A 27,316-nucleotide genomic window follows, 5' to 3' on the forward strand; every position below is an offset into this window, starting at 1 on the left:
TGCGCGTGCGTGTCTGTGCTCGCGCGCTCGCTCGCGCGCGTGCGCGCGCGTGGCGGCGACGGACATGCGCGGAGCTGCAGCGAACATGGCGGCCGCCTGCATCTGACACAAACTGAGAGCTCGCCATCCAAAACAGGCGCCTGCGACGCTCGGTACGTCTTCTTTCTCCTTCTTCTTGCCCCGCGCCGACTCCCGAGACGTTATTTGACGCCTCTCTCCCTCGTCATTTGGCCCACAATGGCGGCGTTTGCCAAACCTGGAAGCTATGTGCTGGCAGTGTGTGTTTTTTCCTCCACTGTACTGCATGTTGCTTGTATGAAGCCTACTTCTTATTTTGGTTGCAGTACTGTGGCTCACATTGAAGTGCGCTGCTGTTTTTTTCCAGTGTTTTTTTTAAATTTATTTTTATTTATTATTATTATTTTAAATAATGTAACATTAGCATCCGTTAGCCTTGATAATAATGAGCGGAGTCCCGCCCACCAAATTGGGAAGACTGAAAATGCGTTATACACTTTACTAACTCCTCACTATTTATTTGATCTAGCTCATCTAATCTATCTATATTAGCCAGCGGTTCCAGTACCATGGCCAAGTAACTGTAAAACAACAAAACAAACTAAAAACACATTTCTTAAGGATTAAAACGTGTTTACAGCATGTTCTGCCCTAAGAAAATTCTTAGTTCTCCGAGTATCACCACCATCACCAAATAAATGTTCAAAAACAAACACTAGCTAATAATAAAAACTCTGGTTTTTCCATCGCTCTGAGAATCGGCCATGGTTGAGTCTTTCTCTAGAGGTGCAAAACTCATTCGATTACTCAACAAATCACAGATTTTCATGTTAATTGACATAAATTTTCACAATTGATTCATAGTTTCGAGCCATTGTTTAATTCAACTCGTTCAAATCCTGATTCCAGCTTCTCAACAGTAAATAGTCCTTGATTTCTATCATCCTCTATGAAAGCAGACAAATGATATTTGTAAGTAAGACATTTGCTTTTAGTTTATAAAACAGTGATCAACATTTCCCCCCCCCCCCCTGCCCCCTGTTTTATGACCTGTTACGGACCAAACCGGGAAATGAAACAAACAATTTACGGGGAAGGGGGGGGGGGCGGAAAATAAGAGTGTCTCAAAATCATTATTTGCAGTCGTAGTGTGAATAAGCAGTGGACGTCGTCGAGACTGAAGCAGCCCCAGAAACCTCAAAGTAGTAAGCCTTTGCGATTAATCAGTACCCAAGAAGTCGCTCGCAGTTTCACAAACGGTTGGCGAGTGCAATGTCACATCCGCTTGTGTGATATTGCTTGTGTTCTGTATTTGGTTTTGTTTAATCATTAGACAATACCAAATAACAAGCGGTTAATAAACAGCAATCCAAAAAAAATAAAAAAAGATTTTGCAATACATTTTGAAAGCAAAATCTATCTATCTGATTATTTAATTCATTGACGGACTAATCGATAGAATCATTGATTCTGAAAATATTCGATGGTGACAGCGCTTGTTTTGAGTGTTGAATGTTTAAATCGCAAAGATCCGTGATTCTCAAAATGGAGTATTCGTACATTTCGAAATGTTCAAACAGTTCATAATGTGGCTTTAACTTTTTTTTTTTTTTTTTTTCAATCCAGCACATTACATTTGTTAAGTACAGTCCAGCTATATTTAACTTTTAAGTACATATACATTTCATCTTTTCGAACTGTTTGTTTCCAAACATTCATTTCCTTTTTTTTTTTATTTAACTTTTATGTGAAATACATTTGAAATGAATGATTATTTCAGCACATATTCTTATTTTACGGTATTTAAGCACAGTGTTAATGTTCAAACAGTCAAATAAAAATAATAAGCAAAAATAAAAATTTCTCACTCAATGGGAAATGACCATAAAAAAATGTTTTTTTTTTCTTTTCTTTAGAGTAAAATCATGTTTGGTTCTACGCAACTTGGAAATCTAGTTAGAATTCCATAGTTGAGTGATTCTCAAAGTGTGGTATAGTGTCCCCTCTGAAGAAATTATTCATTGTGGTGTAATACTAAACTGCATCATAATAAGAGGTGTGTTTCATAATTCTGTCATTTAGTCGTGGCACAATGTTCGAAACGGCTCTCTGTGTGATGCAGTGCGGTTGTACGACCATAATAATAAACATATTGTTAAATAAAAAACCTTTGTCTGGTGTGAATCGTGGATGACTCACACAAACTACAATCTATTATTATTTTAACTTTACTGAAAAGCGCAATTTATTGTTAATATTTTCAGTTTTGTTTTTTTTGAGCAGCATATTCATTACTTAAAATGTGTATATTTTTGACAGATATTTTTATGCAGAGCAACATATTAGTTATTTTAGGTTTGTTATTTTGGAGTTATATGGTATCATGTCTGTTTTTTCGATTTACATTTATATAAAAATTTTTTTTAGTTTGTGTGTTCAATAAAAATGCATCTTGTTCATTTTTGTTTCTGGCATTTACAAAATGTTTACACGAGCGGAAAAGATCAGTTTTCCCAATCGGCTGTCTTTTGCCGAAGCCTTCTGCTCGCCTCAATTTTCAGATGTGGCATTTAAAGATTCAGGTCATCTCAGCTTTGCATTTACTTCTCCCAGTATATACAAGTTCAGGGTAGATATGTGCAAAGTCAATTGCGCTGCAATTTTGTCCGTTTAGCAGACGCAATCCCGGGTTTGCCCGGTTAACGGATCAGCTTCCGCATGGCTTTGTGCCCATTTTTACGCGCACAGACCTTTAATAAATCAGGAGCTATGCGTTCTCACAAGTTCTGTCATCATTTCAACCCTTTCAAGGAGTCACAACAAAATGCTCCTCATATTAACTACTCCTTCAAAAACTCACGTCAATCAAAAGTTACAACCGCTCATGAAACCACCAATTCCCCCCCCGCCCGCCTCATCTACTCTGTTTCAAGCATCATAACGCTAATCTCAGACCAGGGGCCGCTTGAGGGGAAATGGAGGTTGTAAAAATGGAAGTGCTTCCTGGTCTGCTGAGCTTTTACGCATGACCCTCATGAGTGGAGCAGACAGGGGCGTGCAAACACTGAATCCGTCTGTCGCTGAGCGAGTGGCAGAGCAGGAATCCTTTTCATCTGGCCCTGCAGATGTCCCATATCCACACATCTTAATGGCTTTTTATGACACCTTGGAATCTTTATGGCTCCTTCCCACTTTGTGGCTTTTTCTGCAAAGACATTAGAGCTTCACAGGGAGGAGCGGCGACACTACAATGCAGAGGTTGCAGTTCTGGGCTGAACATTCTGGATTGTTTTGGAATATTTCTGGCATTTTGATGTCCTTTTGCCTTGGATTATTATTATTTTTTCCACAGTTGAATTTTTGCTACTGACTGCTGGAAGGTGGACTATGGTCAGACCTTATCTGGATTATTCTAAAAAGATTTTTACCCTTAAAAAATGTGGTAACAACTTTAAAATGAATCTTAAAAGCAAATGTTGGTTGTGCTTCCATCGATCCATCCATCCATCCATTTTCTACCGCTTATCCGGGTCGGGTCGCGGGGGCAGTAACTTTAGCAGGGACGCCCAGACTTCCCTCTCCCCAGCCACTTCATCCAGCTCTTCCGGGGGGATCCCGAGGCGTTCCCAGGCCAGCCGAAGGATGTAGTCTCTCCGGAGTGTCCCGGGTCGTCCCCGGGGTCTCCTCCCGGTGGGACGTGCCCGGAACACCTCAACGGGGAGGCGTCCGGGAGGCATCCGTATCAGATGCCCCAGCCACCTCATCTGGCTCATCTCGATGTGGAGGAACAGCGGCTCTACTCTGAGATCCTCCCGGATGACCGAGCTTCTCACCCTATCACTAAGGGAGAGCCCCGGACACCCTGTGGAGGAAACTCATTTCGGCCGCTTGTATTGTTTGTGGTTAATAGTAGTTATTGTTTTTCATTGTAGGCTAAACTTGTTGCTAATGATTTAGCCCCCCCCCCCCCCCCCCCCCCTCAAAATGTGGATCACGATGCTCACTATCAAATCCTTTTGACTATCCTAGAGGTAGTTTGTCGAATAATCAACCCCCCCCCCCCGCATCCCACTTCTTTATTTATTATTATTATTTTTTACTACTAACATGCATTTTATTTTCATTTATGAGGACTGGACTTCATTCCTTAAACCGTATATGTTGGTAATGAGTGTGTTGTAAACGCTGTACAGTATTTGAGGCAAAAAAATAACTCTTGCTAAACAGTCATCATTCACGATTAGCATTAGCGCACTTGCAATGACCATTTTTGTTAAAACAACCAACAACAACTACAAAAAAACACTAACAACCATTCAGCTCACTCATACATCATGTGATATGTATATTTCACATCTAGTAGTGTTTTAAAAATCACTTACAGACGCTCCTCTGGCGTTTTTGCTAATTGTTTTCACTTGTCCAACAGTGTATCCGTCTGCGACAAAAGTCCGTGCGTTAAACATGGACAGTGGGCAAATTGTTCCGGGTGATGCCAATTGGGCCCTGGCGACGCAAATATGCATTTTTTTTATTGCCCCAAGGCAGAAATCTTCGCATCGACCTAGCCGAGTTAGCCAATTTCTTTTCACAGCCCTAAATGCAAATAAACCATTTAAAGCTTACCATTCATTAACTATTGCAAACTCCATTTTCAGGTTTGAAGGCTGTCCTGAAAGTGTTTTTTCACTTGTATAAATAGTTAAATGGACAAAAATATATAGTATACATTGGTATTTTAAGAAATTATTGATTTATAATAACCCCTCCAAATGACATAGTTGTTGTTTTATTATGACTATTACACTGCTTTTTACGAAGGAGTTTCAGCTCTTGCCTCTGGCAGTGGGCCATTTTCCGCGCCTCCATTGTTGAGGTGGGCGACCGGAATTATGGCCGTTAGGCAATCCCCGACACCAGCGATGACACCAGCGATGAGTAGAGTCATGGTACTAAATCGGAAAAGGGTGGAGTGCCCTCTCCAGGTCGCGGATGAGATCCCGCCCCAAGTGGAGGATTTCAAGTATCTTGGGGTCTTCTTCATATGTGAGGGAAGAATAGAGCGGGAGATCGACTGGTGGATCGGTGCAGCGCCTGCAGTGATGCGGAGTCTGTATCGGTCTGTCGAGGTGATGTAGGTGCCGACCCGAAAGCCGAAGCTCTCGATTTACCGGTCAGTCCACATTACTAATTTCCTACCCTCACCTATGGTCATGAGCTGTGGGTCGTAACCCAAAGCACAAGATCACAGAGGAGAGGGAAGTCTGAGCTTCCCTGCTGGATTTGCTGCCCCTGCGACCCAACCCCATATGAGAAAAAGGATGGATGGATGGTCACTGCTTTTTATTGTGGCGTGCGCGCGTTAATAACTAGGATATGTGCTTTGTGCTTTTAGGGAGGAGCTTGTCTGACTTTCTCTGCTGCTGTGGGATAACATCTTGGTCGTCATGGGCCGAACGCCACACAAAGGTTGGCCTTCTCTGGCTTATGTCACCAAACTCTGTAACAGCAGAATTTTGCTCCATCCCAGTAGAGTTTTCAGGTCTACTTAACTAAGTATCTGGTGACTGTACCGTTTCTAATGGTAATGACCATGGTTTGATTTCAGACCAGAAAGAGGAGAAGAAGGAGAGGCCGAGCATTGGCGCAGGCTCTGCACTCGACAAATCTAACGGTGAGTGCGCCACTTCATTTTCTTAGTTACCCCTAACACTGTCAGAAATTGGGAAACAATCGGAGTCCAGTCCAGTCCCGAAACATACATTCAAAATACTCAGTTAAGAAAATCTGGTTCCTCCCTGGGAGCCAAATTTAGTAAAAAAAAATAAAATAGTAATGTATTGTCTAAGCTGGCACGGTGACTGACTGGTTAGCACATCTGCCTCACAGTTCTGGGGACCGGGGTTCAAATCCCGGCCCCGCCTGTGTGCAGTTTGCATGTTCCACCCCGTGCCTGTGTGGGTTTTCTCCGGGTACTCCGGTTTCCTCCCACATCCCAAAAACATGCGTGCTAGGTTGATTGAGGACTCTAAATTGCCCGTAGCTGTGAATGTGTGTGCAACAACATCGAAGTGTCTTTCTTTTCAATATTCTGGGTGGTGTTGTCTGTTACAGCTTTGTTTGTTTCTTTTGCTAGAGCCATTCAGTTGGGAAGACTACCTGAGAGAAACTTCGTCCATTGCAGCCTCACCTACTTGCTTCAAACAGGTAGCTGATCATTATTGAATATGAAGTAGAGTGAACCCCCGTTTAGCATGGGTATACTTTCCAGACCCACCTGTGATAGGTAGGACCTCACGAGAGCTATTCACACCGGACGTCCCAGGAATCTTCCTGGGCTGCAACAGTTTTGTAAAGCGAAATGGTCCAAAATTCATCCTGAACCTTGTGCACGTCTGATCTGCACCTGCAGGAAATGTTTGATTGACGTTTTTGCTGCCAAAGGAGGGTTAACCAGTTACCAAATTCAAGGGTTAACTTACTTTTTCCTCCGTCCTGCGAATGTTTACGTTATTTTCACCCCAAAAAATGAAAACATATAATTGTTTGTGTGGTATTAGCTTAAGCATCCTGTTGTTAATTCTTGTAAAATTCTGTGCCTGAAATGTTCGTAAGGATAATGTTCTTAGGTACTATTAGAAATCTGTGACATAGCGGGGCCGCAAAGGACAAACTGAGATAAAACCAGCGGAATGTTGTAGTGTAATAGGTCATGTTCGCTCCAGTATGCTTAACCTCGCTGTGCATCTTTTTGTTTGGCTGCAGTCCAGAATCCCCCCCTCGAATGACTTCAAGGCAGGCATGAAGGTGGAGGCTCGCGACCCGCGCAACGCCAACTCTGTGTGCATCGCCACGGTGATGGGCATGATGGGTACTCGACTACGCCTGCGCCTGGATGGGAGTGACAACACCAACGACTTCTGGAGACTGGTCGACTCGTCGGACATACAACCGATAGGGACCTGCGAGAGGAATGGCGACATGCTGCAGCCCCCACTGGGTGAGACTGCATTCAGATAACGCCGTTATACCTCAATCCACCAATCACCGAGCTTGTTTTATCATGCAGCCTCTCACATTCGCACACATTGTAGAGTGTACAGTAAAAGTAATGATTCCAATTAGCGGCATCTCTTTTAGAGGCCTACTTAATTGGATGCGTTCATGGAGCAAATGCATTGTTATTGTTATTACTTTCACCAGTGTTTCCCTGCCAAGTTGAATCTTCTGCTCGTCTATTTTGAGTATATACAGGACACTATGTCTTCATTTGAGACAATTCTACACTTTCAGCATTGATCCGTTGGAGAAAACTCTTTTCCTTTCCAGCATGACTTTGTCCCAGTGCACAAAGCAAAGTCCATAGAGCTTGCATGCTTTTGGTGTTAAATAACTTTGAGAGCCCTGTCCACAACCACTAACATCTTTGGGATGAACAAAAACTAAAGTTGAAGCTGTTGTAACTGCAAATGAGAGACTCATGAGAAACTTCAATCTTTAGATAGGTGGGTAGGTAGATAGATTAAATAGTGTATGTGATGAACCTATGTTTTTCTTATTTGACTTCATTGATGTCCATTTCTGGTATACAGTGCTACAGTAAAAACGTAGTCCAACATTGGTTCGCGTAATAGCAGTCATCTCACAACCAAGGCTACTCTTACCCTGTTGCAAAACAACACGTTTTTAACCATCCATCCACTTGTCCTCATTAGCACCATAAAAGATGAAAATGTAATTCAATATGTGTTTGAATTTGTGTTCAGGTTTTAGAATGAACGCCTCCTCGTGGCCTATGTTCCTCCTCCGAACACTGAGTGGAGCAGAGATGGCACCAGCGTGTGCTTTTAAGAAGGTTTGTTCTGAAAGTCTGAAGCTCAAATAATTTAACTATGCATATTGTTGCATACCAATCCTTGATATACTTTTAAAAAATAAATGTAATGGATATTGTTTAGCTAAAAAAACCTCTCTGTGTGTTTCTAGGAACCTGCTAGCCCCATTAAAAACTATTTCAAGCCAGGTATGAAGCTGGAAGCCGTGGACAGGAAAAACCCTTACTTGATTTGTCCGGCCACAGTGGGTGAGGTCAAAGGTCAGGAGATCTTCGTCATGTTCGATGGCTGGCGAGGTGCCTTTGACTACTGGTGCCCCTTCGACTCCAGAGACATCTTCCCTGTCGGCTGGTGTGTGTTGACGAAACACAGTTTACAACCCCCTGGAAACTTCTGTGAGTGTAGCTTTCATTTTCATCCAAATGGCATCCATTTTTAGTTTCCATGTAGGTACGTATTGTAGATGTTCTGTCATTAAAGCAACAGCGGCGCCTGTATGGCATACAAACTGACAACTATAAACGTAAAAAAGGCATTGTAAGATAATGAACAAGCCAATCAAATGACTCTACAGTGATAAAAGGGATGACATTTGATGGTTTGCTTGAATGAAAGTCCGCTAGCTTCGTGCTAACATAATATGAAACGCCATGGACGGGCTAATGCAAATTAGCATAGCTGTTACCAAATGTCTAAACTTTTAAAGAACTGCTGCTCTGTGCTTGTATGTGGCGCTAGGATGGCACTTTTGAAAATACATTGAGGTGAGACGAAACCGCCAGCCTGGTAAAAATATTACAGTATAAAACAGAACATATTCAACACGCCGCACTTAGTTTTTGCTTAGAAATGCTGAATTTTGTTCATGTATTTTGGTCTGATGATAAATATGCCACTATGAATGCTAGGCAAACTAAAATAAAGTTGGTTCCTGATGCTGATACTCTTGCAAGGAGCTGTGACATTGACATGACAGCATTTTACCACTAGAGTGCAGTGCAAGCAACATTTCCCATCTGAAGGTGGCACGTCTTTATTTAATGTACGGAGTCGGATTACAATCTTTTTTTGCTGGCAAAGCACCAAAATGAATAGTGATACTGGGGCCATGAGGCCATCAGGCCAGACAGAAACGTTTTGTTGGTGTCATGTTAAAGCAGACTGCATCGAAAAACCCCATAACACCAGAGAACTGAGATCTGTGCTTGGTCTCGTGAAATAAATACAAACTTCTCGCTTTCACCTTTCAGGCTTTGATTTTCGCACTCATGTGCCCTCAACCTGTGGACCTGTAGTGGTGGTCTTTTCCATTAGTCCAGTATTGAGCCTGTTTAACCATTGGGGGCCACAATACTTTAACCCGAGGTGGAAAAAAGTGAGGAAAAAAAGAACCTTGTAGGCGATGCCGTGTAGGATGTTAAGGTGCTTCTTGAAACTATAAAATTCTGATATTTTCTTTTGGGCCCGGGGGGGGGGGGACTGCGTTCCTATCTTTAATACATGAAAAATTATAGCTGTTGCAAGTCAAGCTTGTGTAAGAAAAACAATCAGGAATCCTCCCCCAAGTTATAACTCAGTAGCAACATGCAGAGCAGTTAAGTCTCAGACAGCCCGGTGTTTGGGAGTACTCCTGATATTAGCATGTCCTTGTGCGGTAATCTGGCTGTTCAGACACAACCCATCCAGAAGAAGTTATCTTGGCACCCAAGGAATGGTAAACACTAGCTTAACACATATTACAAAAGCAAGAGGCTAGTGTCATCGTCGAGCAGGATGTGAAAACCTGCACTTGCACTGACACATCAGCACTAGTGCACAAAGCAAGCACCACCATGTAGCTAGATGGAAGGATAAATGGCTTTATTCATCCATAAATTCACTATTCCAGCGCTCTCCACAATGAAAACATCTCAAGGCAAAGTTGATGAGCCAAATTACTACAGTATTAATAATAAAAATATCAGAATAAGAATCATCTTTATTTTGCCTAGTATGTATCAAAGACACACAAGGAATTTGTTTACGGTAGTTGGAGCCGCTCTAGTACGACAACAGACAGTCAATTGACAAGAGAACACTTTTGAGACAAAGACATTGAGAAAAACAGTCACTGAGAAATAAAGGGTTGCTAGTTATCTGGTAATGCCGGTACATTTTTTATTATTTTTTTTATTAAATTTTTTTTTTTGACAATTGTGATGCAGAGTCCTCTAAAAGATGCAGAGTCCTCTAGCACTTAGAGTAGTTTGAATGACTAATTTAACTTGCAATAGTCCGGTGCAATGACCATTGTGCAAAGGGCGCCGAGACTTCAAGGAATGTATGCAGTTTAAAGTGACTAGTAGTGCGATAATCTGGGACAATGTTGATTTTGCACATGTTGCAGATACTCCTCAGTCAGTGTGCAAGTGGTGCAGATGCTACTCTGGCATGAGTGGCCAGTATTGGTCAACACCAGATATGCAAATAGTGCAGCGTGGCGAGACGACTACAGTGAGTGCACGAGGAATGTATAATTGGCACGACAGAAATGTGACAACAAACTCAAGACAAAAAATTTGGCAGCATGTTGTAATGGAATTGTAAGTTAACTGTTTAAGAAGTTGATGGCAAGAGGGAAGAAGCTGTTGGAGTGTCTGCTAGTTTTAGTTTGCATTGTTCGGTAGCGCCTACCTGAGGGAAGGAGCCGGAAGAGCCGGTGACCGGTGTGCGGAGGGTCCGAGAGGATTTTGCACGCTCTTGTCTTAATTCTGGCAGCGTGCAAGTCCTCAAGGGTGGGTAGGGGGGTACCGACAATCCTTTCAGCAGTTTTAATTGTCCGTTGCAGTCGTTTCTAAGAATGGAAGTCTAATGTGGAAATGATAAGTGTCTATGTACTTGTTGTTGTACTTCACCCATGTAAGTGATCCATGTAAAAATAGCTTTAAATTGTAATCATTTTCACGCTCAAATGCATCTTTGAAAGACCCAAACAAATAATCCAGAAGCACAAATAGGTCATTCAACAAATGAGCCAATTAAAATACGATTAACATACTGTACATTTCAAGCGTTACAAAAACATACATTAAATGAGACATGTATTTTTTTTCACAATTTAAAACTTGCCACACAACATATCTGTGCCATGCTTTTGTTAAAATACCCCAAGTATCAAGTATTACAAATGCATTTTTACTGCATACTTCTTGCCATGGTCAAATTGGATGTTTTTAGGGGCAGATCTGTTAGGGAAAGCAGAGCTCACAGTGTGGGGAAACAAGCGACTGCCCAAGACAATAAAAACATCTTTGTGGCACAGAGACACAAACACAAACCAGCCAAACTGCCACTTCATTGGCTGAGAAACTCCCTGTGGGGTTGATTATTATGTTTATTAGTCCTACTAGTAGGTAAAAGTGTGGCAAAAAAGCTCACAGATACACTTTCAGTGATAGGCAAATATAACTAAAGATTTTATTGTTTGATATCACACTTGCTACGTTGTGTTATGTTCCGTTCCAGGAAATCTTTCTAGATTAAAAAATAAATAAAAAAATAGACGAAATATTTTCAGATAACACAAACAGTTAAGCTTTTTCTTTTCATGTTGTTCCTTGTTCCATGGTTTTGTTAGTTGACGGGCCCTCACTCGTTAGTGATGGATGCGGTCTAGACAAAACAGTCTGTATGCCTGTGCAGGAATTGGTGGTGGAGCTTATGTTATTAAAATGTGATGGCAAAGCTGAGCTATTCATTTTAATCGGCATATAATTATATAGTAGTTATGCTTTGCAGACATGAGTATGTCGCCATGTAATTTGCAGTAATGATAACGTTTAATGCTAAGGCTGTAGCAGCTCTTTGGCAGACATTTAGACATAGGCCAGCCATTTATGGAAATCACTTTGACAAATAACTCGGCAGTGTGTCGTGTCTTTCCAAAATAGAGCTTTTGATCATGTTTTGCAGGTAGGCACAGTGTTGTGTATCTACAATGGCAATATGTACTATATAGATTATGAGCTCTTGAATAAACAGGAATTTGTCAGGTCCCACACAAATTTGGCGTAAGCATCCGTAAGCAACGTTTAACTCAATAACTATGATTCATGGTGAATGTGTGCCTGCTTTTGGGGAGTTTTTCTCAATGGAGGTGACTGCTGTGACGACAGATTTGTTCTCAGACAAGTACTCATATGTCCTCATACTGTATTTCGGTTCAGACAGAAATATGTTGATGTCTACCCAAGCTGTAGTTCCATATTAGACTCCATGGCTAACAGATTATATTATTCCTTTAGGGTGCACATAGACTGGTGTGACGTCCTCATGCGGGGGATTTAACACAGATTTGCACTCTGTGCGTGTGTGTGTGTGCATTAAAAAGGGGATAATGTGCACAGACAGTTGCCATGTTTGTATGCAGATACTATGTGAACGTATTGGGGGCTTGGGTGAACACTTAATGAGGTGTTAATCAGATTTACTTGCATGTGAGAGACTGCCGGTATACAGACTCCATTTAAAATAACTTTTTTATTCCCTTCCACGCTGTTCCGTACTTCATGCTTTTGAAAGAAACCACAGAACATGGCATCTTCGGTAGGAGTTTAACCCTTCATTTTGAAAATAACAACTTTTTTTTGCCTAGCAACCTTTTGCGTGATTACTCTTTGCTACTTGGATTTTGAAATTGGGTCAGTGTTGCGTTCTAAATAATTCATGAAGAAAAACATTTGTTTTGTATTTTGCTTTTCACATTCCAACTGGTTTGCAACCTTGTATTCAAACTAACTAGGTAAAAAGTTAATACTCAACATTGGACAGAAATCCATCCATCCGTCCATCCGTCCATCCATCCATCCATCCATCTTCTTCCCTTAGTCCACGGTCGGTTCGTAGGGGCAGCACCTTAAACTGGGAATCCCAGACACTTCATGTAGCTCCTCCGGGGGGATCCTGAGGCATTCCCAGGCCAACCGGAAGACATAGTCCCGGTGGGACGTGTCCCGAACACCTCACCAGATGCCCTAACCACCTCATCTGGCTTCTCTCGATGTGGAGGAGCAGTGGTTCTACTCTGAGCCCCTCCCTGATGACCAAACTTCTCACCCTATCTCTAAAGGAGAGCCCAGACACCCTGCGACGAAAACTCATTTCGACCGCTTGTATCCGCGATCTTTACCTTTCGGTCACGACCCACAGCTTGTGACCATAGGTGAAGTTAGGAATGTAGATGGTCCAGTAAATTGAGAGCTTCGCCTTTCGGCTCAGGTCCTTCTTCACCACGACAGACCGATACGGTCCGCATAACTGCAGACGCGACACCGATCCGTTTGTCAATCTCTCGCTCCATTCTTCCCTCACTCGTGAAGAAGACCCCACGATACTTGAAAAGCTCCACTTGGGGCAGGACCTCATCCGCGACCTGGAGAGGGCACTCCACCCTTTTCCAACTGAGTACCATGGTTTCAGATTTGGAGGTGCTGATTCTCAAACCAACCACTTCCCACTCAGCTGCGAACCGCTCCATTGAGAGTTGAAGATTGTGGCTTGACGAAGTCAACAGAAACTACATCACACAAAAAGTTAGGTACAAAATAGGTGACAAAGGGCAGTCTTGGTGGAGTCCAACCCTCAGTGGAAGCGAATCCAACTTAATTTGGAATGTGTCATTCTAGAATCTGTTTTCATTCTTTTGTAGCTACACCATTGTAATAGTCCATATACAAGGAGAATTTTATCATATTAAAAAAAAAAAAGTTTGTTGCAAAGTGGAATTTTGTGGTTATTGGTCAACACCTTACAGAATCATGCAATATCAAATGAATTGTGTTGTAATACTAAAACAAATCCCTAAGAACTCTGGACAGTCAAATGTTAGTCATCAGAGGATAGATATAGATATCAGGGACTTTTGTCAGGATTCCTGCAGCCGCTAAGCTCCCCATTGTTCTGCAGACGAGCTGATATCTGACCATGCCACTGTTTCCTGACATTTGGCCGGGCCATGTCCAATCTGAAAATGTCTGAAAAGGCTCGGGTTACAGTGAGGGGGGACCCCCGTCTGGTTCGTGTGTGGATGTGTGTGTTGCGTGAAAGCATGCTTCTGTGCACACTGCCTCCTACGATGACTTTTTCCCAGTTTCAATCAGGATTCTTCTCATCCAGTTTAACCTTTTACCCACCCTCCCAATCTGTAACCCCACCCCTCTACGCTTCTCCCAGGAGCCCCAGCGTTAACCCCTTTCCCCCTGACACCGCCCCCTCCCCCAGAGACTCGCTGAGAGCCAGGTGACTGATGCAGACTGACGATATGGCCTACAGATAACATGAATAAAGGATTCAACACCCCAAATCCCCCCCCCCCCCAATTCCATTCACCACACCCACTCACTCCTCTTGCTCCTAACCCCTCCCTCGCCCCCATACCCCCCCCCCCCCCCCCCCCCCACACACACACACACTTCTCATTCATTGGGAGGGAAGCTTCGCAGCAGCTTCAACCAGCAGCAGATGAGTGGGCTTTGTTGTAGACTCAAAACAGACGAGAGTCGTGCGAAGGCAGCGAGATTCACATGAAGCAATGAAGTGCAGAGGATGAGAGCACAGTCGCTAAAGTTTGGACTAGAACCGGATGAGGGAGAAAATCTGTAAACGGAGCGTTGTTTCAAAGAAAGGAACAGGAAGCGACTGTTATTACCACTAATACCACGGCTGCTGCTATCACTATTTGGGAAGCCGCAGCTGCAGCACAAGAGTTTCTGCTTTTCAGACGGCATTTCCTGGTGAGCATGTTTTTTTTTTGGTTTTTGCATCAACACTACCCGAAACTTTGTGAGGCTTATGTCTGCTTCTTGCCTTTGTATCGTAGCTGTGTTTGCGAGGAACCATGTGTGTTGACTGACTGCTTCTTTGTAGTAGCAAGACATTTATTCAGCATGCATTTTAAGACGAGCCACAGTCATGCATAAATCAGTGAGTGCTTCCAAGGCTTCAGATATGACAATGATCCACTTCAGATTCAGGATGTGCGGGTTTCTTGTCTTCATTTGAGCATGTTGTGGTTTTGGTTGTTTTCGAGACTTTCATCCGGATGCAAACAAATACAACTTGTAAGCATTTTTGCCTCCGCTAGATTGCAAATGTCTGTAGTTTGAGCTGTTTTTATTGGCTGTACATTTGGAGCCCCATTTGGTTTTGATCGTGTGTGTGTTTGTGGGTAGAGCATCAGGAAGCGGTTAACGCAAGATTAAGCCTCCCCATACTCACATTGTTAGGCACTCTCATTAACAATGGTGAGTGTTTTATACGTGGGTGTGTGTCAGTCAGGAGGGTTGTTTAAGAAAAGTTTTTCAGCTCGTTCGCGATGCTCACAACGAAAGTGTTTGTGTGTATTTTTAAGTGGCTGAATTAACTGATGATGTGAGGAAGCTCAGTTTTGTGAAGGGTGTGTGGGGGGGGTGGGGGGTGTGTGTTAGTGTAATTAGATGAGGACAAACTCTTTTGGGCCCCTCCCCCACCCTCAAGACAGCACACACACACACACTCAGCGACCTCATTCTGATGTATGTGCATGCACACACATACACGTTTCCCCAGGCTGTTACACAGGTCAGCGGGTCGAGTCATGATCAGGGCCATATGTCTATTGTGTGTGTGATGCCTGCTCTTGAATATTTCTTCTCAGGAAGGATTACCAAAACATAATGTGACAAATATACGCAGAACTTTTTTTGTCGTCAGTACAATCACACATTCTCATTGTTGGCTTTTCCTTCCTAACCGCAGGACTATTATTTTGCTGTCTTGTTAAGTCCTTTTAATTTCATGAGAATGATTTTGTGCAAAATAGGAAAAAGCATCTCGTAATGTAATGACTGCTCTCGAAGCTTGGGTCATACCGTTCTCCGAATTGTAAATCAACTGTTTGGGTAAGCAGTCAACATTCACGTGGTTGAATGAAAAAGGAATTTGTGCAAAGGTGAATTCAAAAACAGACCAAAATATTTCCATATCACTGATATGCAAACACGTGTGACTATTGAGCTGCCCCCCCGCCGCCCAACCGGAACAAAACACTGCATGATTCCACACCCACTTCCACTCCTTTCACAATTAAGCAGCTTTTAGTCCTTCCATAAGACCTCTCCAGGTGGCTTAAATGAAAGCCTTGGCCCTTCGAGAGCTTCCACGCTCACCAGCAGGCCCCTGCACACACCTTTTGCATCGAAAGTAAAAGTGAAAAGGTAGTTATTGCTCTCATTGCTCCATTTCCTTTTTCTTTTCACTCCACTTCTAATGGGATGATTCTGTGATGATGCGATGTTCAGGCAAATGAAGACAGAACGAGTGGTGGTGCCAGGTTTTTCTTTGTGATTTATTTATTTATTTGAACTTCCACACAATAGCCCTTTCTTCACATGAAACCGTTTGAATTTCTCTCCCCCAAGCAGTTTTTGTTTTTTGTTTTTTTGAGAATGCAGGATTTGTAATTTCAGCCATGCTTATTTTGGGTATAACTTTTTGGAAATGAGAAATGTGGCTATTCCGAAATCCAAAACTATACAACCACTGAGAAAGAAATCTGACTGACACATCATTCAGCATTTATATCCACTCAATATGATCTCACAAGAATTTAGTAAGAAATCGTACGAAACATGTAATCACTATATTACCCGCTGTATAACTAAAACTGTTTCTAGTCATTTGCCCAATAATGTCTTTTCATACTGTATTTAAATACATAGGTTTGTGTACTAATTACAGTTTTCTATCCTACTAAATTCCTGTGAGACTAAGCTCCAACAACTGTGATTTGAAAAAAAGCCAGCATTGAACCTGACTTGGGACCTTGGGAATCAAACCTGCAAATCTAAAGGAGAAGACAGCCTTTTAATGGACGAATTAAACATAAAGTGACTTATGATAATGATATGAAATACTCTCGTGGAGCAGTGTTTGTATGTAGCTTGAAGGATAAAACGTTGCTGTACAGTGGGAAATGATTGTTGTTGTTGCATATATTGAATTCAAAGGCTTCATAGATGGAGCCATGCCTTAAAATGTGTTTGGTTTGGAAGAAGTCAATTGTTTTGACCTCAACCCTCACCCCTTAATAGCCAATAATAAACATTAGCATTTTATGTTCCCTTAGACCAGTAATAATTTCAAATCAATACTTTTTTAAAAAATGTGCCTCTGTCAAATAATTCGGATGTCACTTGATGGTTAAAAAAAAAAAAAAAAAAAAAAAAGGATAATGGCTTTTTTAAAGAAATACACAGCCAAAATGGCGGCACGGTGGCCGACTGGTTAGAGCGTCAGCCTCACAGTTCTGAGGACCTGGGTTCAATCCCCGGCCCCGCCTGTGTGGAGTTTGCATGTTCTCCCCGTGCCTGCGTGGGTTTTCTCCAGGCACTCCGGTTTCCTCCCACATCCCAAAAACATGCATTAATTGGGGACTCTAAATTGCCCGTAGGCGTGACTGTGAGTGCGAATGGTTGTTTGTTTCTATGTGCCCTGCGATTGGCTGGCAACCAGTTCAGGGTGTACCCCGCCTCCTGCCCGATGACAGCTGGGATAGGCTCCAGCACGCCCGCGACCCGCGTGAGGAGAAGCGGCTCAGAAAATGGATGGATGGATGGACACAGCCAAAATGTTTGGGGATTGGATTCACTGTATTTTTGGATTGTTCTGTACTATTGCATAGTTTATTTTTTTGCAACACATGTAAATATTGAAGAAAATATGAACTATTGCCATAGTGACTATTTCTAGCTTCATCTCATCTATGTACGACGCAACAGATCACCTTTATTTGAGTTCTACAATAACAAAATGTGTTATAAAAGTTAAATCCATCCTCATCCATCTCACAGGCGCACTTCATAATCCCAGAGTGGAAGCCTTTGGTGGTTCTTACCACCATCGTCTTTGTTCATTTCGTGAGGCTTGTACTCTTATTCATCTAACAACTGTAGATGCATGCAACTTTCATCACCCATATCAAAACCGGTCAGATCTCAATTTCCAGTTTGTGAAGTAGCGTAACAGTGGAATGTTTTATTCAATCTGCGTCTCTTCCTTTTCCAGTCACTCTTCCAGGTGCTCTCCTCGCCCCCGTTTCGTCCTCCTCAGCCTCCCTCACAACGCGCCGCTCCACCTCCAACTCCTCCTCATCCACGATGCAGACGTCTTACCGACTGCCCAACCCATTGCCGCCCCTGCCTGTTCGCAAGGGTGTCCGAGGTCGGCGTCCTAAGTCGCAGACTATTGCTTTGTTGAAGGCCGCAGCTGAGGCTGCGGCGGCCGCAGCGGTCAATGGCGCGTCGCAGAGCCCTGTCAGGACCACTCAACTGGCCCCGAGACCACACAGGAAGCGAGGGCCCAAGCCTGGGAGCAAGGTGAGACGATCCTATGGTCAAAGAAAGATGCTTTTGAATACACTGAACCGCCATTTATTGCGAAGTTCGACCCATCTGCGATAGGTAACCACGATATTAAGAGATGACACACATTTTTTAAAAATATAATTTGACCCTCCCATGTGTTTGAAATACATTTAAGCATTAAAAGATACTTTGCTTTATTAAAAGACACTTTTCTAAGTACTCCTTAGTACCCGTTCTGACTCTCTTGCTGTCAAGAAATGTGAGACTTGCATAACAGACTTGCGCTCGCGCAGTTTTTCAAATAAAATGCCAAGCGTGTTTGCTTCAAGCCCTTTGTCACTCCGAATATAAGTTTACTATAAAACAGACTGATACAACAGAAGAAAATTAAACATTGTGTCTATCTAAATACCAGAATGTTAAACCAAACCACACAACAACAAAAGTCCGCTACCTTAATGCAATCTTTTGATGCGAACAACCATAGATTGATTTAGCATCAATGTTACGGTAACTATTAACCTTCAGCTGCTACTTTAACACATACGGAATCTGTTAGAAAGAACGTCTTTGTGATGCAAGCTGCGGTGTGTGCAGTTTGTGGTCATCAGGCAGTTAAAATACACTTTGAATATATAACTACCTAAGTTTGTTTGTTTTGTGTTTTTTAATTTTCTGTTCTTCTTTTTTAGAGGAAGCCCCGCGTGGTGCAGTCACTGGGCTCATCATCCATTCCAGCTTCTCCTCCAGAGACCAGATTGAGCACCAGCCACGTCTCAGTAGACAACCACCATAACAACAACTCGAACGTAGTCTGCACAGGTAAACTCATACAGTGCAAGTGGCGCTGCAGTGTATTACCATTGGAGGGAAAAACACTGATTTCTTTTTGTTTTTTTTCTGGTTGTGTCCATCCAGTGTGCGTTTATGTGAACAAGCATGGCGACTACGGCCCCCATCTTGATCGCAAACTGGTGCAGCAGCTCCCAGACCACTTTGGGCCAGCTCCGGTCAACGCGGTGCTACAGCAGGCCGTCCAGGCCTGTGTGGACTGCACATACCAGCCCTCGGTGCTGCTGTCGTTCCTACAGAGCCAGTCCCACACAGGAGGAGAGGTCATCCGAGGTCTGTAGACTTCAATTCGCGCGGCAAGAAACCAACACTTTGGGATAAAAATGCAATACTTTTTTCGGCAGCTTTTCATCTGGGGATTGGTTGCAGCAGCTGTGTTGCCTTTAGCTTGAGTTATGTATTGGAATTGCGCATTATTTGGAACAATGTTTGTTGGTTCTTCTTGAGGGGGTGAACTGCGTTGACTTGGGTAATCTGATGCCGGCGCTGTTCTGTGAACACTGCTAGGCCTGTCGCGATTTTACAACGATATATTTTCCCCAAAACTATCACGATAAACGATAATCATGTTTTTTTTATACCCATGAAATGAGGAAAAGCAAGATCCGCCCTTATTAATATTTTTTTTTTTGCTTTTAAATCATTATTGGTTTTTATTATTATTATTGTTGTTATTATTACAATTTCCCCTTCTTTTGCTCTTAGTAAATTTGTTCTTTTTTCTGTGATATGGATCCCCCTGCGTCTGAAATATACAATAATGAGCTGCAAGACGAGCCCTTCACCTGTCAATTAAATATACTGTATGTTGACGTTCGCTGTAGTCTAAATAACGTGTCACTGAGGTTAAGCTTAATATAGAGTTAACTTTCCCGCGTTTGTGTTCCCTGGAGACTAACAACAAACAGCTGTTTAGCTCCTTAGCTCGCTAGCGAACATAATAAACTGTTAACTTTCCAGTGTGTGTGTGTTAATTGGGGAGTAACACGCACAACAACTTGGAACGAAGCGCTGATGTTTTAAACGACATCGCCGCTCTGGAGCGAGCTGTTTTGCTCCTTAACTGGCTAGCTCGTTAGCTTTCAGGCTAGCTCGCGTTCTAGCGAACACAATAAGCAGTTAACTTTCCCTCAAGTGTCTCTGTTGTGCGAGTCTACGTGCTGCACATATAGAGCAAGGCTATGGAATATTGGACGGAGCCGACACCGACAAGAGTGTACAAGTCCGCCGGCGTGTCATGAGCCCACTAGCGGCTAATGACACAGCCGTCTAACTCTGTCGGCTCACCACAACAATGACATTTTATCGAGTCTGGAAAAACTACCGTGCCCATTTTATTTATGGAACGATAAGTCGACATAGTAATTATTGTGACACATTACTTGATTTGAAAAGTATGGCTTTGGGTGAGAGGCAGGATACACCCTGGACTGGACACCAGCCAATCGCATTGGCACATAAAGACAAAAGGAGCAGAGATTCGCCTCAGTGGTTCTAACCAATGCTTCCAACACAAGAGCTGGTTCATTCGTTTTGCTTTTAGAAATATAAATTAAGATATTCAGTTTTGATTGATATTGTCTAGAAGTGACAATGTGCGTGCTTATTATTGTGCTCGTAGATTGCAATGCATCATACGGATCGCTGTTGCTAATATTCTTACTCTCTTGTATGGCTAGACTAAAGACTCTTTGTGAAGGCTGGATATCAAATGCAGCTCTTGTATTGGAGGTCTTTATATTGTGCAGATGGCCGTGTATTGTAGGTCATTTTTTTTTTTTTTTTAATCTTGAGCCTGCTAAAAGGTCACGTAATCCTGCTAGCATAAATTTAGACAAATGCACCAACATTTACAGCAAATTGTTTATTTCTACATGTGTTAACAGTTTGGCCTTGGTAGAGGTTGTTCATAGTAATCATTATACGTTCCCTACTCCATATAGGCAATCAGCGAAATCTAATTGGAAGTCAATGTCAATGACCGTGCGTGTGCATTTTGGGAAGAAATTGCCGAGATACAGGAGGAATATAAAAGATAATGCCTGTGGCCGCATCTGATGTGAGCGCTGGGACTGTAATCACAAGTGACATGTGCATCTAACCTGTTTTTGGATGCTGGGATTGAGTCTCCCTCGAGGGGGTGAAATTGGGAAGAGTATGGGCCAATGGGGAGGGGGTGGGGGACATTAATTTGTGTGTTTGTGCAAGCTTGGCTTGGGTGGGAGGGTGTCGTGCAGATTGAGGGTTGTGGGTTTGTGCTGATAAAAGGAGGGCGCTTAACCCCAAACCATCTGCTGTTTTCCTTTAACTGTGAATGCATTCAGCCTGCGTGTGAGCAGGTGTGAGCCTACGCAGCACACACACTAATACAGTATGTGTTTATGTTGTGTCTTACAGTGCGCTCCGAGCACGGTATCCGTTATGTCAAGCTCCCCTCCGTCTCCAGTGCGTCCACTGTGCTGAGGTTCTTGGAGAACATGTGTCAGCATCTGGAGAGTGTCAGCTTGTTCAGCTCGCAGCCTTTCAGCCCCTTCACCAAAAACGCACGCTTCTTTGACAGGACAAAGTCAGGTTTGTGCCTAGAAAGATATACAAATATTCTGAAATGTGATGTAAGTTTCCCATTCCCTCCCCGCAGCTTTAAAAAAGGTTTCAAATAAGCATTAAGTAACAAGAACATAAAAACCATAGAATAGCCTTGATCAGGGCTTACCCCCCCCCCCCCCCCCCCCCCCCCATTTTCCCATCCAAATTCCAGTTAAATCATAACTACCATGTGTACCCCTAAATGGCATAGGACTTAAAAAGTTGCCTATTTTTGCGGGGGGAAAAAATGTAGAATGACAGTAACAAATTCTTTTTTTTTTTGGGGGGGAAAAAAATTGCGTAGTATTATTTTTGAAGGAAAAAAAGTCAATCTTTACAATAACAAAGACATTTTGTCGAGATAAAAAGTCGTCATCGAATCAGATTGTCGTGTTTTTCCAAGATAAAGTCGCAACATTATGATATTAAAGACAATGTTTATCCATGGAAGAAAGTCTATTCTAAAACGTGAATAAAAAAACAACAGCAACGTTATTCTCATAAGATTAGGCCTTTTATTCTGGAGAAGACACCTTTATCCGCTAAAATAGTGATTTTCAAAGTCTGGTATGGGTACCACTAGGCTGCATGATGCTGCACCACGTGGCACTAACCTGAAGTCGCGCAACTTTAAATGTTGTAAAACCCCATAAAAAAAACTATTGCATACAAAATCTGCGATATAGCGTAAACTGGGTATTTATATAATATATGCATTTTTTAAAATATTTTGATGCATAAAGATGTCAATTCACAAAAAAAACAAAAAAACAAGTAAACGTAAAGTAAATGTTTTTCCTTGATCAGATCAAGGAAGTCTCTAACATACAGTTAAGTCAATTTTTGAAAAGCACGGCTCATGTGAGGTTGATCTCTCCCTTCAGAACCGCTGTCTCACACGGAAAAGAGCCTGTCTAACAATGATTCCACAAAGGATTCCGCTCCCAACGCGCGGCCTCACATAGCGGCGGAGTATCGGGCAACAAAGAGGGAACGGCCGTATTTCGCCTCGCACTCGCACACGCCTCCACCTCTGCAAAGAGTCAGCTCCAACCCAAGTGAACTCGGACAAGCGCCCACACACAGACGCGTGGAGGGTAGGATCACGTATACATCTTCATATGTATACACATTTCATTTCTACACTTCAGAGTACAGTTTTAACATGTTTACGTTGAACTACTATTCAAATTCAATGTTGGCCTCGTTATAGTTCTTCATGGGGAACTTTGGAAATGTTCCAAATTGGAAACTTTCCATATGGGAATGAACTGGGAATTGAGCTTAATTCAATGGAAAGGTATCATTTCATTTTCACCTTGGTGTTCTGATAGATTCCGACCTGACTTTCAACAGTCATATCAAATCAATTACTAAAACTGCCTTCTACCATCTGAAGAACATACCCAGAGTGAAGGCTTGCATGTGCCAAGCAGACCAGGAGAAGCTCATCCATGCTTTTATCTCAAGTAGACTTGACTATTGTAATGGTCCTTCTGACTGCACTCCCCAAAAAGAGCACAAAAAACAGCTCATTCAGAATGCTGCAGCTCGGGTTCTGACCAGAACAAAGAGGTCAGAGCATATTACTCCAATTCTAAAGTCTTTACATTGGCTTCCAGTTAGCTTTAGAATAGATTTTAAAGTTCTGCTACTGGTCTAAAAATCACTAAACGGTTTAGGTCCTGAATACATAAAAGAAATGCTAACGGAATATAAACCCAGTAGGGCTCTGAGATCGACAGACTCAGGTCAAATAGTGGAGCACAAGAGCAAAGCAAAGCAAAGATGGTGAAGCAGCATTTAGCTATTATGCTGCACACAAATGGAAGAAGTTGCCAACAGAAGTCGTGACGTCCGCCCCAAGCGTAAATGTTTTTAAGTCCAGGATAAAAACTCTTCTTTTTTCCCCAAGCTTTTTAGAGCATTTCTACTTTTAAAAGATATTTCTTGCACTGTACGCTGTTTTAATTGTACTTTTATTTGTTTTCCCTCTTTGTTTTAAATGTTTATAAGTCATTTTTTTCTTTGTCTTTAAATGCTTTTAATCATGTAAAGCACACTGAGTTCCCTTGTGTATGAAAGGCGCTACATAAATACATTTGCTTTGCTTCAAAAGTAATTGTAAAAATTGTTGCGCCATAAGCAGCATCCATGAAAAACAATAATGTCATTATAAATGTAACGAGTTTTAGATATTTTATTGAACAGTCAATTCTTTCATTAAAGAAACTTGCATGTTAAAGTGAATATTACTCGTACTCCAGCTACCCCAGCACATTAAATAAAAAAGCCCCCTCTCCCTACCCCCCCAAAAAGTCCCATTTAACATCCATCCATCCATTTTCTGTCGCGCTTCTCCTGACGCGGGTCGCGGGCGTGCTGGAGCCTATCCCAGCTATCATTGGTACACCCTGAACCGGTCGCCAGCCAATCGCAGGGCACATACAAACAAACGAGCACTCGCACTCGCACTCACTGTCACACCTACGGGCAATTTAGAGTCTTCAATTAACCTACCATGCATGTTCCCATTTAACATGTTGATAAAAAAAGAATGTTCCCTAAAGCTTCTCAAACGTAGCCTTTGCAGTTTTGCTAAACCCTTTCATGCAGTTGTTCCTCCAATTCGCCTGGACTTGCATGAAATGTGGTTGTTGTAGTTACGCAGAAACATATTTGCCCCAACTTAAAGTTCTATTCAATTATGACATTTCCTATTTAGAGCCAGCCTTCAATTTGATAGATTCTTGGTTAATTCCCATAAATTCTCACGGAAAGTTTCCATCTCTGAAAATTCACCGAATTTTGCAAGCCCAAATGTCAAAAAAGGTCCTTGTGTCATTTTTCTTCTTCTTCTTCTTCTTCTTCTTCTTCAGCAGCTAGTTCAACCACAGGCCCAGACCACGTGACACAAGACAAGGACAGTTCAGGGAACGATGCGTCTTCCTGGTCAGTTGATGACGTGATCCGGTTTGTCCAGAAGGCGGACCCGCACACTCTTGGACCACATGTGGAGCTCTTTCGGAAGCATGTGAGTACTTCAGCTGTGTCCACTCCCTTCTGTTTACTGCAATTGGATTTTTTGGGTTTACATTCTGTACTGGCAATATATGTTAGATACGATGCAAGTTAGCAGAGAGAAATGTTAAGTAAGTGCTGTTATTCTTTTGGACGCTGGGATGAAGTGGTTGTCATCTGGTAGCCTGCTCAACATGTTTTGCTCTTTCCGCAGGAGATTGATGGCAAAGCCTTGATGCTACTGCGTAGCGATGTGATCATGAAGTACATGGGACTGAAGCTGGGCCCCGCGCTCAAACTCTGCCATCACATTGAGAAGCTGAAACAGACCAAACAATAAAAAGGCCCGACGCGTTCTCCACTCACTGGCAAACACAAACACAAGTACGTGGTTGCTCTTGTGCAGTGATGAAGCACTGACAGAAGCCACCATAACATCTGTCTTTGCACTCTTTTATGTACTGTACATACTGTATGTACATTTTGGGAGTTTTAGCAGTTCGCAGGCTATTGCCAAACGACAGTTTATACATTCTTGGTGTGTGTCCCCCGCCCCCAAACTCTCATGCTGATGATGTTTAGGACAAAGAAATGAACCACTAATGCGAGGAACCCCAAATCCGGACAAATCCGAAACAAGTTACTTTATCGGCTTGCTTGATGGAGAGGTTTAACAAATTTGAAGACTGTCAAAGTGGCCCTCGGAGGAGAAAGTTTGGATAGCCCTGCACTTACACTGTCAACACTTTGGATTTTTTTTAGTACGGACTACACAGATCCAGTTTGAGGAAATAAAACAGCAGAAATACAAGTTATAGATCAACGTTTTGGTCTTTTGGGGTGGGGGTATGCGCTCACGACCTCAGCATTGTTTGCTCTGATATCAACTATTTTTTTAATGTTACCAAGCATTTACTTTACATTAAAGCAGTACGTTTTTGGATCATTAGCCTAAATGTAATTAGTATCCAGTACGTGTGCGGAGGCATGTTTTTGTTATTATTCTTTTTGCCTGAGCATGAACATCATCAGGCCATTATTTAATGACATTATTTTGAAGAACATAACCTCAGACAGACACGGTAGCTTTGCTATTTCAACATTGTCGCACTGAAATGAAAACGACACCAATGTGATGTTCGCTACCAATGCGAAACCATTTGGGACTGATTCCTTGTTCGGGTGTAATAAGTCCTCAAATAAAGCTAGTCGAGTGCGCCAGTCGTGGGCGTGACAAGTGAGAGCAGGGATTGTCCCAATTGTCGGCGGTATTGTTTGGAATGACTGACAAATATTGACTCCCATCGGTTTGCTGCAGATCTCCCACTCCAGAAAATGTGTTACTCGAGCTCTTTGACCGCTATTGTATTATGTTTTGACAGTTGCACACGCTTAAACACCTGTGACGACTAGAACCTTGCAAGTGTTGATATCGCAATAAGAGGCAAGGTCATTTACTGCCATTGCTGTACAAAAAAAAGTGTTCCGAAGACAGAAGGCTTGTTCAAATATGCCAAACGTTTCTTAATCATTTCATTGTGTAATAAAGTGCATCAAGCCTGTGAATATTCTCATTCATGCAGGTTATTTTGTCAGGGCATTGAATTGAATCGATCGCAACTGCACTGCTTTGAATGTCTAAGGAGACATTTGGGCTCTCACCCGAGCAGGCGTGATCAATTGGTGCAAATGGGCTACACGGGACAGCTTGAGCCGGAGCGTTGTTCCGGAAACACGTTCCATAATTTCGCCTCTAACAAATAACAAACGGCCACTTTTGGCCTTCGGGTGCAACCGAATAGAGTATTAACATCCTTAGGAAAGCGAAAATAAACGTACATTGGACACACCACAGAGAAGGGTGTTAACAGCCTTGCCAAATTGGAACGATTCAAGCCATTGCCAAACATATGAGGCTTTCAAATTGGGAAAAATCAAGAATGTGCGTAACCACGCCCCACTGAAAAAGACGAAACATCCTTTTAGACAACCGGAATTCAATGCCCTGTGAAAAGTAAATCCAGTGTTGTGTTTAAAGTGACAGGATTTTCTATTTTCATTTGTTGCTTGCAATTTCCTTCCAAACCAAATCCGATGTTTGCTCGAAGCCCCACTCCACACTGTTGCTCCCCATAGTGGTGACAAGTTGATAGCTGAAGCCATCTCGCTTCAACGCAAAACTCAGGTTTTCGTATCAAGTTTTACAATAGCGTTTGCGTTCATACACTGCGTTGTAGAGGAGCTATAATATAACCAAGTATGTATATTTGAAATGCCTTGTCATCTTGTCGCAACTTTTTACTCTGCTCCCAAAAATGTTTGTTATATGTATGATATGCATTCAAATAATTAAACATTTTCACTTTACGTCATCTTAGTGTTTGACACCTGAGACCGAGCGGAAAAATGATTTGTGATGGATTAGGGCCCCGAAAGAGGTTTATACTCTTGTAATTGCCTGTGGATGCCACAAAATGGCAGCAAATGTCGAAATGAAGCTCCTCGGCTCACTTTTAACAGTTCCTCGGCGCCAGGATGGCGCTCGAAAAGAGCAAATGTGGGTTTTTTTTTTTTTCAGCAAATAATGAAAGATGGGTTGAATGCAGAGCCACAAATGGAGGAGGT

General features: G+C 42.4%; 1 protein-coding gene across 3 annotated transcripts; it reads left to right on the forward strand.

The window, feature by feature from the left end:
* Positions 1-27,058, forward strand: scml2 (Scm polycomb group protein like 2). Of its 3 annotated transcripts, none has more exons than XM_061752536.1 (14): positions 1-152; positions 5,414-5,487; positions 5,627-5,692; positions 6,155-6,225; positions 6,784-7,018; positions 7,785-7,873; positions 8,005-8,248; positions 17,934-18,244; positions 18,925-19,054; positions 19,151-19,357; positions 21,482-21,655; positions 22,555-22,767; positions 24,550-24,704; positions 24,906-27,058. In XM_061752536.1, the coding sequence occupies exons 2-14, from the start codon at positions 5,466-5,468 to the stop codon at positions 25,029-25,031; spliced, it is 2,043 nt and encodes a 680-aa protein (XP_061608520.1). In that variant the 5' UTR covers positions 1-152; positions 5,414-5,465; the 3' UTR covers positions 25,032-27,058. The 3 variants fall into 3 exon arrangements, with proteins under 3 accessions (XP_061608520.1, XP_061608530.1, XP_061608539.1); XM_061752546.1 differs by having other exon boundaries at positions 24,553-24,704; XM_061752555.1 differs by lacking the exon at positions 22,555-22,767 and having other exon boundaries at positions 24,553-24,704.
* The last annotated feature ends 258 nt before the right edge of the window (positions 27,059-27,316 follow it).

This window comes from Phyllopteryx taeniolatus, chromosome 2 (assembly GCF_024500385.1).
Source record: "Phyllopteryx taeniolatus isolate TA_2022b chromosome 2, UOR_Ptae_1.2, whole genome shotgun sequence".
Taxonomy (NCBI): Eukaryota; Metazoa; Chordata; class Actinopteri; order Syngnathiformes; family Syngnathidae; genus Phyllopteryx; species Phyllopteryx taeniolatus.